At 34.6% G+C, this 14,295-nt stretch overlaps 1 protein-coding gene across 12 annotated transcripts in view; it reads right to left on the bottom strand.

Moving 5' to 3' along the window:
• Window positions 1–2,500: 2,500 nt before the first annotated feature.
• The window catches only part of LOC145322145 (serine/threonine-protein phosphatase 4 regulatory subunit 1-like), a 180,418-nt gene continuing 168,623 nt past the window's right edge, over window positions 2,501–14,295 (bottom strand). For 7 of the 12 annotated variants that reach the window (XM_080163948.1, XM_080163944.1, XM_080163946.1 and 4 more), the window contains 11 exons: window positions 13,357–14,287; window positions 13,072–13,147; window positions 9,798–9,869; window positions 8,778–8,901; window positions 7,270–7,660; window positions 5,444–5,680; window positions 4,974–5,081; window positions 4,640–4,732; window positions 4,101–4,194; window positions 3,480–3,822; window positions 2,501–3,072 (listed from right to left, as the gene is read on the bottom strand). In XM_080163948.1, coding sequence (XP_080020074.1) covers window positions 3,488–3,822; window positions 4,101–4,194; window positions 4,640–4,732; window positions 4,974–5,081; window positions 5,444–5,680; window positions 7,270–7,660; window positions 8,778–8,901; window positions 9,798–9,869; window positions 13,072–13,147; window positions 13,357–14,287 — 2,461 coding nt within the window. In that variant the 3' untranslated portion in view covers window positions 2,501–3,072; window positions 3,480–3,487. The remainder of the gene's footprint in view (window positions 3,073–3,479; window positions 3,823–4,100; window positions 4,195–4,639; window positions 4,733–4,973; window positions 5,082–5,443; window positions 5,681–7,269; window positions 7,661–8,777; window positions 8,902–9,797; window positions 9,870–13,071; window positions 13,148–13,356; window positions 14,288–14,295) is intronic. The other 5 variants (XM_080163952.1, XM_080163950.1, XM_080163951.1 and 2 more) reach the window with 1 other exon arrangement.

Here is a 14,295-nt window from a genome sequence, read left to right as displayed (position 1 = left end):
GGGACATGTAAAATTGTTTTTTTTTCAATCTATTTTAAAATCAGCTATTTACCAAAGATAGAATTTTCGTCGCTAGATGGTGTTAGTTATGTTTTTAGCTAAATGCAAGAAATGTCCGCAGGGCAGCGTTTTTAATTTTTGTCGATTTCTCAGGGGAGGGTGGTGGTACCCTCCACGAAAATAGTTATAAACCTTCCCGGGACCTAGAAAAGCTACCCTGTTAAGAAAAACCCGATCGGTTCATCGGTTAGCGAGGTCTTTCAGTACAAACATCCTGTTACTTTTATACAAGGATTTCTACAATTAACACATTCACCTACGCCTATCTAGGATGTCCTTGATTTTATTATTTTTATGGAGGGGGGGGGGGGGCTGAACACCCCTTTCCTCTCTTTGCCTACATCCAGGGAAGTAGGGGATCATTAGTTTAGTCCCCAAAGTCTTATAAAAACGTTTTCTTATTCGTTGGCTTAAAAACCTTAAAATTTTATTGACTTTTGATTGGTTAGTTTATTTAGTTGAGTGTTTAAACGTTTCATTCACTACATGCAATCTGCAGAAGGGGTAATTTTGTGTATCACCATTAGGGATGTACAGGGTGCGCCACATAAAACCGGACTTTTTTAAAACGGCCATAGCGTCAAAACTACTTGACCAATCAGGACGTTTGACCCCACTATAAAAAGCTTAGGTAATGACCTTCTAGCACAAAAAAATCTTTGGACGAAGATGGGCTCGTACTCCGAGCTGGCCGCGCTTATGTTCAACAAGGCAGATTCGAAATGCGCTGGTGGTTTAATCTTGATTCTCGACTAGGGTCCACTAAATCTTACTTCAGTCCATCTGTAGATGAGGTAGAGTTATGCAATTTGCTGGGGATTCGGTTAAATACACAAGTAAGACACTAAAAAAGACTAGAGCTCTCTATCTAAAATGGCTTGGCTGTAGTACTCCGGCAAAGTGAAACGTGGCAGATTTAGAGATGTCAAAAACGCCAAAAATCGTGTACAATCATGAAAATTTCTCGGTTCTCGACGTTAGAGACCCATATGGAACTTAAAAACTCATTTTAGACTATAGATTGCGCTGATAACCCAGAATGAATCTTCATGCCATTTCTAAAAAGGTATAGAACGTAATTCTAGCTCAACTGTGGTCCAAATAAAGGCCTTCGTGTCAAAGGGTAGCTTGAAAGTTGGGTGAATTTGGATCCTGCGGTTACTCACGTTCCTAAGGAAATGGGGCCTCCCACCAGTCGGATCTTAATTCAATGGACTTTTTGGCCTGGAGCTACTTTGAAGCATGCACTAATAGACGTGCTCATACCACAAAGACCTCCCTCATTGCCACTATCAAGGATAACTTCGCCATCTTGTACAGGAACATTTTGACCTGGGCCTGCCGGCGGTTGAGGAGGCGGGTAGAGGCGGTGATTGATGCTGGCGGCGATTTTATGCAATTATCTAATAGTCATATACCTAGTTTGCTTCCCAGTTTTTAAAATTTAATAAAATCTTTAAAATTGACGATTTTATGTTCATTTGTTTTCAATTTATAAAAAGTCCGGTTTTATGTGGCGCACCCTGTACATAAATATTTCGGCCATTGTCTTTTCCCTTTAGATCCCTGCCTACTTCTGTTTTTAATAGCGAAGCTACTCTATAGTTCGAAAAGTCCGTCCATCTGAGCCAGAAATGAGGAAACGTGATTTTCTCGGCTCCTATAAAGATAGAAGGCTGATTTTAGAGATTAAATATGTTAACATTCTTTCAGCTCATACCAATAACGAAATTAATTCGGAAGAAAATCACGAAACCTATACATGTTTTTCAGCTGTCGTTGGGGGGCAACACATCGTAAAATTGACGACCTCTCCATTTGCTCCCAAATATTATTTTAGATTTATTTTGCTTGTTGGTTATACCTTATTCCTGACATTCTTTATATTTACACCAAGTTTCATTAAGGTCAATTGGTTGGGGTGCTAGATCGATTCCTACATTTTTAAGTTTTTCTCAACTCTTATTCAAGATAAACGGCTGAAATTTTCAGGGTTTGAAAACTGTAATATTCGGCATACTTTTATTAAGTTTTAAGAGATTGGTCAATTGGTTAGGGTGCTAGTTCGATTCCTAGATTTTAAGTTTTAATGATTTTCTTTACTCCTATTCAAGATAGACGGGTGATATTTTTATGGATTATACAATTGACATATCTCCTTTCAGATTTGCTTATTGGTTTGGGTGCTAGATCGATTCCTAGATTTTCTCGCTATTACTCTTACAAGGTTTCGTGATTTTTTAGTTTAATGTTTTTTTTAAGGAAACTGCTCTATAGTTAATTTTTTCCGGATATTCATCCATAATTTTGAGTCTCGATACTTATGGATGTTGCCATCCTTGTTTTCATCTAACTTTTATATAGCTTGCTACTACTGCGTCATTTATGGACACAACTGTCCTTGATGTACCAAAAATCAGATAAATAAAAAAAGGAAAAATATATTGTATTAAATGTATTTCATTATTGTTCAAATGTTTTGTGTATAAAAATTTAAAAGCACTGCCGAGCACGAATCATAAAATCAGTCAAAAATTTAGAGGAAGACTAAACACTTTTTAAATTATTCAAAGAAAAAAAAATTAATTTTACATTTTTAACTATTTATCATGCAAAAAATGTGTGTTTAGAATGCAAATATGTTCAAATAATTAAGATATCACCAGCCTTTAATTAATTAATTATTTGACAATGATAATTAATTAATCAAAATAATAATTAACTTCAGAGTGAATGCAATGATTATTAATTAAACAGTCAACAATATATAAAAATTTTCAAATAATAATTAACAGAAGTTTTAATAAAAAAGTTTACATTACAGAATTGTATAAAAATTTATTTTTATAAACTTTCTGGTTAACTATTGATTTGATAATGGTTGCTACGCTTGTAATTATATTCAAGAATACAAGAATATTTATAATAAACTAAATGATAGATCCAGCATGAAGACTAATTCCTCCAGTGATGAGTTCCAGAGCCGGACAGATCTACCCAGGAATCTTTAACCTGAAAAATAAAAAAATATTGAGATAAGTTTTCTCGTATTCATTCGAATCCGGTGGATAGAAACCGGTTCTCATCCATACAAAAAACTATGTCTAGCATCGTATTATCCAGCTTTCTACGAATATAAAAATGTACATTCATAAGATTAAAACCAGTTTTTTTAGCCCGTGCCTTCGGCACCTCGGGGCTAAAAAAAACCGGTTTTAATCTTATAATTGTACATTCTATATCCGCGGAAAGCTGTTTATAATACGATGTGAGAAAAAACTATTAAAATTGTCAAATTTAAATTTAAATTAATTTGTGTTTTTATATTTATTCATCACCTAAAAAAATCATTTTTCAGCAAATAAGTACCTTGATATTGACTTTCAAAGTTGCAAAACCAAGCAAAAAATATGAAATACCTGCATGTTTACTTGGCAGCTATCTGCGCCCAGCTGACCGGTCCTTCCCCTTCACCTTTCCCCTCCTCATCTCCCCCGGTCCCACTACTACTGCTTCCATCTCCCTCGCCCCTTTCTCCCTCATCTCCATCCTCCCCCTCCTTGGTGGAATCTCCTTCACCCTCCTCCCCTTCCCGCCCCTCGTCCTCTGTATGCTGGTTCTCTGGTTCGGGTGGTGGTACGGGTTGTACACGGCCCAGCGCGCACGCGGCCTCCCGCACGTCCGCGTCTCTGTCGGCGGCCAGCGTGGTTAGTGACTCAAGGATGGCTTCACGGTCCGCCAAATTTACGTCGTCAAAGTATTCTAAAATAATAATACTTCTTATAATAATTTGAGGATTATTGATAGGAGAATGGACGAAAAATTAATCTCCCCTCAACAATATAAAACTGTTTTATAAGTTTGGGGGAAGATTTATTCATTAGTAATCGAAATAAAATTATATTGACTCTAACTTATCAACCATTAATTTTTTAAAAATAAATAGAATATTTGTCTTGTTGATAGTTATAGAAACGTTATCTTTAATATATTTTTATCTTAAAAATTAAGTTAAAAATATGAAATTAATGAAAACGTACCACTGGGAAGTGACTGTCCGAGAACTCTGGCAACCTGGATCCTCACGTTTGGAACTCGATCCTCTGTCAATTTCAATAAATGCGGCAAAAAATCCTAAAATAAAAAAATAATCTTATTTAAATGTAAAATAAATGTATTTTTTTTAACAGAAGTTCAAAGTTGTCTTATGGGCCAACACATAAGGAATTTATTAATAATTTCAGTATCCAAGAAAACCATGATTTCTTAAAACCACACTAGAATTATATATTGTAATATATTGTCATTGTTCATAATGGATATAGAATACGTGAATATTATGACAGGAGAATTTTTGTCGTAAATTAGTCCTTAGATATTGATCCATATGTTCCTCCAAGGTTAGGGGAGGGGATAATGTAAAGTCATCAGGAGGGTATAGTTATATTAGCCAGCTGGGAGACAAAATTTATTAGAGTATGCTAGAATCTTTCATAATATCCACGTATTCTATATCCATTATGCATAATTATGTCTATTGTAGAATTAACTTTTGAACTGATCTAGAAATAAAACTTACCTGTGAAAAATGTTGATATTGAATAGTATGAACAAGATGAGTGCACAAGGATGAAAATGTTTGGCGGCGTGTCCAATGTGAACAGGAAACCATCTAAACAAAACAAAAAAATCCATCAAATTTCGTGATTTTTTGTGCGCCGTTATTGAAAGGTTGCGTGATAAAAATATTAAAATATTTTTTTTTATGGAAGACACTACCTAAACAACATCAATTATGCTTATGAAATAATTGTGGAAATGTTTAGACACTCGAATCTTTGTAAAACTTAATCAAGATTATGAAAGAGTACCCAAAGTTTTTAAGCTAACAAATACAAGAACGTGTTTATTACCTTTTCAATAATTTGTTGGACCAGAAAATTGTTTAATTGTTGATCTTGTGTGAGAAGCATGCCACAAATAACCTGGGTTGCCTCAGTCCTCACCTCGGCTACTTTATCCTAAAAAGAAAAGGCAATTGTAATACAGATTTTTAAAATAAATGTAGGTTTTTTTTATCTCAAATATTCAACTTTTTCACAAATGAAAATAAATCATTTAACAACGTTTTATTTATTTTTTCGACTTTAGAAGATCTTAAAGGAATTGACAAAATAGGAAACTCAGTAAGATAACAAAGCTGCTGTATATGTAGAACTGGTTCTCAGCCACACTGAAAAATCATGTATCGTATCGTTTTATATCCAGTTTTTTACGAATATTAAAATGTACAATTATAATATCAATACCATTTTTGTTAGCCCGTGCCTTAGGGATCTCGGTGCTAATTCTGTTTATAATATGATGCGATAAATAACTATACCTGTATTAATGTCAATGCAATTGGAGCCAGATGCTCTCTAATATCCTGTGCCTCAAACACTGGTCCCAGCTGGCCAAGCTGGTGAGCCAGCTCCAGCCGGAACCGCCAGTTCCGCTCGTTGTCCATCTTGAGGAACTCCTCCATCTTGGGGAGATATTGTCGGCGCTGGTCTGCGTCCAGCAGCCCCAGGAAGGAGGATAAATGCTTCAGGATTCCGATTCTAACCTCGTCGAGGTCCTAAAATTGAAAAGTTTATTAATTTTGACGTTGGGACACCTGCCATTATGAAAAAAAATTGTATTAATTTCTTCTCACATTAACCTTTTGTATAAAGTAACAAAGGTTTATTGTCTGATGCTTTAAATCTCATTAACTACTGAACTGATTGTGCTCTCTATTTTAGGTAAGCTTCACATAGGTCCCATGATTGTTTTACGTTAATCATTTTCAGATTTAGAATGGTTTTAAGCTATTAACTAGCCCCTAGATGCGTAGGGCACGTCCGCTAGATTATATGTATTTAATTTTTCTTATTGTTAATAAGACAACAAAGTACAAACGTCTTTACTTTTTTTTAGCCCCGGGCGGAAAAATGTCGGTCAAAATTAACTATAAAACATGGAAATTTAATATATAACAAAACAAAACCCTAAAAATTTTGGACATGTTTACAAGTAGTTATTGGGAGGAAAATTAAATTGAATTTGTTTGTTTGTTATGCATACATGTATTTGAAAACATGTAAATCCCCCGAAGGATAAGACAAGGATAGGGTTACATCAACATATATTACAGTTGGAGATCTATACTTGAATGCTGTTATCATATCAACATATTGGATTGTTAAGTAAGGTTTATAGAATTTATGCTTAATGGTATTAGATATAAATAGGGATCTAAAGGGATAATATAATGGCCGATAAATTGATGTACATCCCTAATGATGATGCACAAAATAACTCCATATGTAGAACAATTAGTGGTTGAAACGCTTGAACACTGAACTTAATGAACCAACCAAGCAAAATTTAAAGTATCTTAATTTGTTAAGCAAACAAACAAGAAAACGTTATCGTAAAACTTAGGGAACAAGTCCGATGTCCCTCTCTGAGATAAAGAAAAATACTTTTTCTATTCAAGTCCCCAACTTTATCTGATACGAAGCACAAAGTTAAATATGTTTCTCATTTGTAATCTTTTCAAAACTTTACTTTTTTACTATTTAGAAAATTAAAAATTTTAATATCACATTTAACTCAGGGGACGAAAGGGATAAGACAATGGCCGACAAACTGGTGTATAATGTACATCCCTAATGATGATTCACAAAATTACCCCACATGTATATTACAAAAACGTTGTTAAAATGGTTAGACACTTAACTTAATGAACCAAAATTTAGTAAAAGTCCCCAAAGTTGGTAAGCCAAGGTTATTATAAAACGTTGGGACTAGTGTAATATACAGCCCAATGTCCCTTCCCACCCTGCTGCATTGGTGTTTTTGTAACTTTATTTTTTATTATATTTTAAAATTGCATTAAAAGTTGATTTTTGAACATATTTCGAAGGTTTCTTGTATTTTGTGAAAAACTGATTTGAGTGACCAAGAAAAATAATCTTAGCCTGATTTCTGAGTGTAAACAAATCAATTTATTTGGATTAATTTTTTACGGGTTAGATTAGAAACTGCAATAATCAATCATTTTATATGTTTTTATTTTTCAACGTATTTCACCCACTATTTTGATACTCAACAGCCCCCCCCCCCCACCCACTATTCCCTAGAGAATAGTGGCGAAGCAGCTGGTAGGATAAAAATCCTTACCTTAATAAACCCGTTAAAAATAGGGACTAGATCTTGTGCGGCGACCTCCTCGCCAAGAATGACTGCCAGCTCGTGTATGCTGCTCGCCAGGGTGCGGCGCACCTTCCACTGCATGTCGTTCGCCAGCGTCTCGTAGGTCTCCTTCAGCAGCGGCCAGTTGGCCCGGCCCAGGGTCAGCGCGACGGCGGGAAAACTGAAGGCGCAGTGGCGGGCGATGTCCGACTCGACCGTCTGCACTCGCGACGGGTCGATCATCGACACGTAGTGGTCTATCAGCAGCTGCGGCACAATATTCTGGTCGGTCTCGGGGGGGCCGCGCGGCAGCGCGGGGTCCAACGGCGCGTCTTTGTTGGCGGCGGAATCGCCCTCGCCTCCTGCACCGGGACTGTTTCTAAAAATGATTTTTTTATTAATGGCGTTTTGACTTTAAAAACGCCCATTTTTCTCTTTGTTATTAGGCTAAAGTAGAAATCAATGGGAAGATTGAAAGGTTTATTGCAAATTATTCAATTAATAAAATGGATAAAATACCAACAAAAGACTAGGGAAGAGGGTTAATTAGGAAATGAAGTGGAGAATTTTTCACATTAAGTACTTCAGTACAAAAATTTTGTCTAGTCATTTTTGTAAACTCAATGATTACGAGAACGGGAATCAGGGGGGGGGGGTGTAAATGTAATGTTCTTTTTATCCTGTCGTCGGAGTTTTTCATACTTAAAGAACAGTCAAGTATAATACATTTAAAAGACAATTTTAAATTACTAAGAAAACTAAAAAGAGACTAAAATTTTAAATTCATTGGCACAAAAAGTTAGAAATTTTTTTTTTAAATGGAACCTTTATCCTGTTTAAATAAGTTCCCAATGATTAGGTTTAATTAAATTCTACGAAGTATTATACAATCTTTGTATAAAAGGATCGCAAAAAACGCGCTAAAAAGGGAGAGGTCACCACAAAAAAAGACTATTTTGCTTACAAATATTTACAATTAAAAATAAGTTTTAACCCAAATAAAATAATTTTTAATGGAGGAAAAGTTGTAGGAAAAGGTTTTTACATTAAGAGGCTATACCTTTTTCTAGCAAAAAAAAGAGGGGAAGGGGAAAAGTTGTATCTTTTACATTATGTGTTCTTTGCCTCATATTTGAAAAGGATGAAAATACAAACCTTACATACAATTAAAGGTATTGTAAATAAATCTCAAAAAGTTAACAATATATTTGATAAAAATAGAACAGTAAACTAAAATGCAGCAATATAATAGTTCTTTATCGCGCGTATTATAGACAGCTTTCCGCTGATATCAAAATGAAAAATTTTAAGAATAAAACCTTTTGGCCCCTCAGGAATAACAAAACTGGTACTAATCATATGATTTTTATTTTAATACAAATGAAAAATTGTCAGTGATATGAGGCTATACATTATTTTTCAGTATGGCTGAAAACTAATTCTAATCCAGTGGATATGAATCGGTTTCAAAGCCGTCATACGTGAAATAATCGTACCTGGACATTTTGAGAGAAGAGAAAGATCCCCACTGGATTCCAGGTTCAAATGTACAAATATTATCAGCTGATTCTTTGTCTGACGCAGAGCCGTACATCTCCATAGACGAACCTTCTTGGGACCCTAAATAAATACGCCATTGTAAAAAGGCTACGCTACTCAAGAATTTCTTAATGTGCAATATAACTCCAAATTGAATAATTTTGGGAGGGATATTTCAGTCAAATAAAAACTATTTTGCCCAAATTATTGTAATTAATTTTCTTTGTACTCTCTTAAGCTTTAAAAAAAAAATCTTAATGCTAGTACTTATATTATACTTTAAGCTTTAAAAAATCTATTAATAAAACAATCCAATATCATTTTCCATCACCTTTGTAGCTCTAAGAGTAAGACTAAAATCATGCTTAAGATGTTAAAAATTGTTTAATATTATAGAAGAATTGTTAGTTTTGTTTATCTGAAAAAGAAAAAAACAAGTATTAGTTATAAACAATATATATAAATGTTAGTTATTTTATATTAATCTATATTTCTAAAATTCTAATCTAAACCATATTCCATTTGTTAGTATAGTATTGACATAATAACGACAAACATTGTTAATATTAGGAATAGAACTTTTACTCTAAAAGATCTGGGAAGGTAAAAATTTGAAAACACTTTTTTAAAATTTGAATAAAAACTTTTTCCCGCCAGTTAAGAAACAATTTTTTAATAAGAAAAGGTTAATTGAAAATAAGACTGGCAGCCAAACTTTTAGGCAAATAAGTTTTTCTTTAGATTAACTATTCTTTGCCTTTGTTGTTATTTACATTTGAACAAGTTCATTAAGTAAAAAGGTTCATTAAGTATAGAGTATTAAATATAGTTAATACCAGAACACCCTTTCCAAAAGAAGGAGAAAAAAACTAACACAAAAACCAACACTGCACAACCATGAAGAACCCTGTTAGGCCAGCTGGCAAGCACTGACCAGCCACCTACCAGCACCTGTAGCTAGGGGCGTGCATGGTCACCTGTTATGACGTCAAACTTTTGAAATGTAATTACAGGGAGGTTGGTCCACATTTGCTCCTCTGGTGACGCCCCTAATGGACAATATATGTAAAAATTGTAAATACCCTTCATGAAAGTACTCCTTAACTTTTTATCTTTTTTAGGTAAATCACCCTTTAAAAATTGTATAAAGACAGACAATTTACATTACACCTTATTAAGTAGCTTTGCCATATAATAATAATATATTTTATTATAATTTTCTTTGGTGAAAATAGTCGCTCAACCCCTCCCCAACCCCCCCCGAAATATTAAGGTACACCACTTTAAATATTTCCACGTCTCCCATAAGAATGATTTATGGTTGTCTCAATTAATATTAATATTTTTACACTATTACCTAACCTTTTTAACTTATTATAATGAATTCTAATATACTGTATTTTTAAATTTTATAAATGTATTTATAAAAGCGAAGCTTTTCTATATAGATTGGAGTCTGATATAAGGTCAGACAGGACTGTTATATAGTAATGCACATAAATTTTTTTTTTAAAGTTTAAAATATTCAAAATAAAGCTGCGTTTGTTTGGATGTTATCATCCTTGTTTTATAATAAGACTTCATTGATTAAAACATGAATTTTAAAATGAATGAAAAAAAAACTAACATTTTCTCTTTTATCCTTCGCCAAAAATTTCACTTATTTGTGTGTGTGTGTATGTTTAAGATGTGTGTGAGTGTGTGTGATTATGTGTGTGTATGTGTACTTACCAGAAAGTAATATTCATATTGTGTAAAATGGTTAAGAATCTAGGTTTGTAGGGCTGGGCAAATAAAAGGGGAAAGAAAAAGGATAAAAAGAAGTTAAAATATGAAATAAAGGGGGTGTACCAGGGGGGGAAGGGGATAAGTCACATATGACGCAGAAAAAGGCTGGGAAAATATTTTTAAAAAGAATTACAGAAACTAAGATTTGATTCAATCATTGATGAGAAAATTTGCATGTTGAACAGTTAACAAATCAGCACGAGTAGGGTGTGCAGACAATTCCGCATCATATCATATCCGCATAATGTTTCAAATTAGCGATTAGACCAAATAGCAGCTGCGCACATAGCATCAAGGGGCTCTGTATTGAAAGAGGAGCAAAAAATAGAATGAAACTATCCGAGGTCACATATGAAAGGAGTAGGTTATTGAAAACTAAAGCTTCAGACAAAAAAAAAACTTACAGCAATGAGAAACTGCAGGTTTTATCTTATAATTTGCGGTTCAGATGATTTTATTTTGTGATACAAATGCGGAAGTGTGTGGTACACCAGCATTAATATAAAAGAAACATAAAATATCATATTTTCTTAAATCAAATGAAGGATCTTTTAAAGTTCTTAAACCTTAAAATACACATTTTTGGATTTTCTTTAATTAAGCAGGAAAGGGTGGAGACAATTATGACTTAATAGCACGCACAGGCTTTAGGGCTAAAATTAATTCAGCCCTTTACTAGCTGCGAAATTTAATTTGGTATTATCCTTGTTATTATTGTAACTCCTGTTAAGTGTAAATATTTAGATAGTTAGCATAGTTTAAGCTAACTAAACAGGCACCAACAGTCTGAATATTTTTCATACTTGCTTGGCGCTCACAACTAAACAATGCCTAAGACAAGCCAGGCCTGGCAAAAGGACATTGACAGGCCCAATCCAGGAATCTTAAGGGATAAGACAATGAACTGTAAATTGATCAACACCCCCATAATATATAAAGGGTGAGCAAAAAAAAATGCGTAGATTTTAAAAATTCAAATTGCGCGGCTTGTGTTAATGGTAGAAAAAAGGCACGCATGTCGTTAGAACCGCTAAGAAGTCTATTTTCAGGAAATATAAAAACGATTCCTGTGCTACGCATAGTTTAGGAGCTACGTGTTAAAATGTCCAAACTGGTGTAAAACTTGACTTGCGAGTAAATTTTAAAATATAACTAAAAATTAGAGAAGATATTTTGCAAAAAGAGATGCCTACATTTTTAAATTTCAAATTGCGCTGCTTGTGTTAATAGTAGAAAAATGTTACGCATACCGTTAGAACCGCTATGAACTGTATTTTTTGGAAATATAAGAACGGTTCCTGTGCTACAAATAATCTAGGAGCCAGATGGTAAAATGTCCCAAAATTTACTCGCAAGTCAAGTTTTAAGTCAGTTGGGACATTTTAACACGTAGCTCCTAAACTATACATAGCATAGGAATCGTTTTTATATTTTCTAAAAATAGACTTCTTAGCGGTTCTAACGATATGCGTGCCTTTTTTCTACCATTAACACAAGCCGCGCAATTTGAATTTTAAAAATCTACGCATTTTTTTTTGCTCACCCTTTATATATGTGGTAGTTTCAACTAAGCAATCAAAATTTTAAAAAGTACCCAAAGTTTTTGACAATAAGATTAACGTGGTTATAAAACATTGGGTACAAGTGAAATTTCCAGACCCTTGTCCCCTCCCTCCCTGGACTGGGCCCAGGATTATGCCTAGAGGAAGGGAGACTGACTGACTGGGTGATGATAAAAGTGACAATTTTATAACATTTTTTCCTCATTACTTTGAAAAAAAAATACAACTTAGCATTGACCTATTTAGTTTTAATTTGAACATAAAATACAAGTATAATGGATATAAGATATACGTGGATATATTGACAGGGAAAATTTATCTTCAATTTAGCTTGCTAATATTGCCCTCATTTACTGGTCAATTCCTTCATCCAATAGGAGGGGAGGGGGACCAGATAAAGGGGGTGGATGGGGGGTATAATTATCTTAGCCAGCTGCGTTTTTCACTATATCAGAGTACAGATATGAAGATCTGGTGCAACATTTAAGTAATAATATATCGATTACAAGTATATATATGTAATTGTACATAGGTACGTTGTAAGCATGTCCTACATGTACTTTTATTAGGACTTCTTTATTTACTTATAAACTACCGGCTACGCCACTTTTTGGAAATAAGGTCATTTATTAATATGGGCTAATTTTTTTGGTACCATCACCCAAATAGTTATAAACCCACGAGAAACTACACTGTTAAGGAGAACCATATCGGTTTAGAAGTTAGCAAGATCCTTCGGTACACACAGCAAGACATACACACACAGACAACCATCCTGTTACTTTTATTTAAGGATAGGTAGAGGGTCACAAACTAGAACAGTATTTAAAGAGCTATATGGACTAAATTAAGTACAAATGATTACAAATAAGCAATGCTACTCTAAAACTAGTTTTCTTACCTGATTCCGAATTGTTAAATTGTTGATTTTGTTGAACATTTTCAACGTCTGGTAAAGAATCACTGTCTTCTTCTTCCTAAAATTGAAAAGTACATTAGATTTTTTTTTTTTGTGACTAAAAAAGGAAAAATTAATGGCGTTTTTTATAACTTTTACAAAAAAGAAGAGTTACAAAAATGGAAAAAAGGTTCTATGAAAATCAAAGGAGCCTTTCTTAAACACACTCTTTATGCAAAATTTTCAAATATGCCCCCTACCCCCCTTAAAAATGAATGTCAAACATACCTTGTCTGCTGATTCCTGTTCTTCCTTCTTTTCCTGTTGTTCTACAGCCCCTTTCTCCTCCTCCCCACCACTAACATCAACAGTCTTTAATCTCTCAGAACAATCCTTGTTTACAAAATCTGATAGCTTGTTCAGAATATATTCTTCATCAGTCCCAGTTTCTGTAGGTTTATCTTCATGTTCGTCGGTGTTTGTAAGATCAACTTCAACTAGTTGATCCAGAACAGGTTGGACGGGTTCACGCCAGTACAGAAAACTAGAATAATCCGAATTATCCGCCAGCGAAGATGTTTTTGTGTTATTACTGTAATATAAGCTGGCCCGTTTTTCTTCAAAACTTGTCTGCTGTTGTTGTTGTTTATGGACATTTTCTGATTCATTTTGTTGTAAATTATTGGCGGGAACAGCCGTGTAGTTGACTTCATTATTACCCTCATCTGTACTCTCATCCATTGCTACAATATTATTATTAACAGAGTTCTCGGAGTCATCATTGTCGGCAGTTGATGTGCTGGTAGGTTCTTCTGCTAGTGTGTTGGGGTTGTTGTTAAGTGTGTTCTCAAGTGCTGCGGTACTCAAATCTCTGGTTGTTTCTTCACTTGTACTACTGCTGTTCTGTTGGGCCCCCGTCTCCTGATCACTACTGATACTCAAATTATCAGACTCTGATGAATCTCCTTCGCTGCTTTCAGCGGGTGCCGCTGCTTCTTTTGTATCCACAGCGGCAGAAGCAGCTGCAGCTTTTTCAGCTGCCAAAACTTCAGCCTCCTTGGCCCGCTGTTCTTCTAGGACATTAAGTTTGTGTACCAGCTGTTCTCTGTCCGTGATTATGATCTCGCCGTTCTCATTGTGCAACAACGCCGTGATGGCGGGGTCCGCGAATGTTGAGATGAAAGGACCCAAGGCTTGGAATGCCGCCATTCGTACCCACCTAAAACA

Source organism: Acartia tonsa, chromosome 6 (assembly GCF_053477335.1).
Source record: "Acartia tonsa isolate MP-2025a chromosome 6, ASM5347733v1, whole genome shotgun sequence".
In the NCBI taxonomy this organism is placed as follows: domain Eukaryota; kingdom Metazoa; phylum Arthropoda; class Copepoda; order Calanoida; family Acartiidae; genus Acartia; species Acartia tonsa.
Note: the sequence above shows the minus strand (reverse complement) of the source record. Positions and strands in the feature narration are given on the sequence as shown.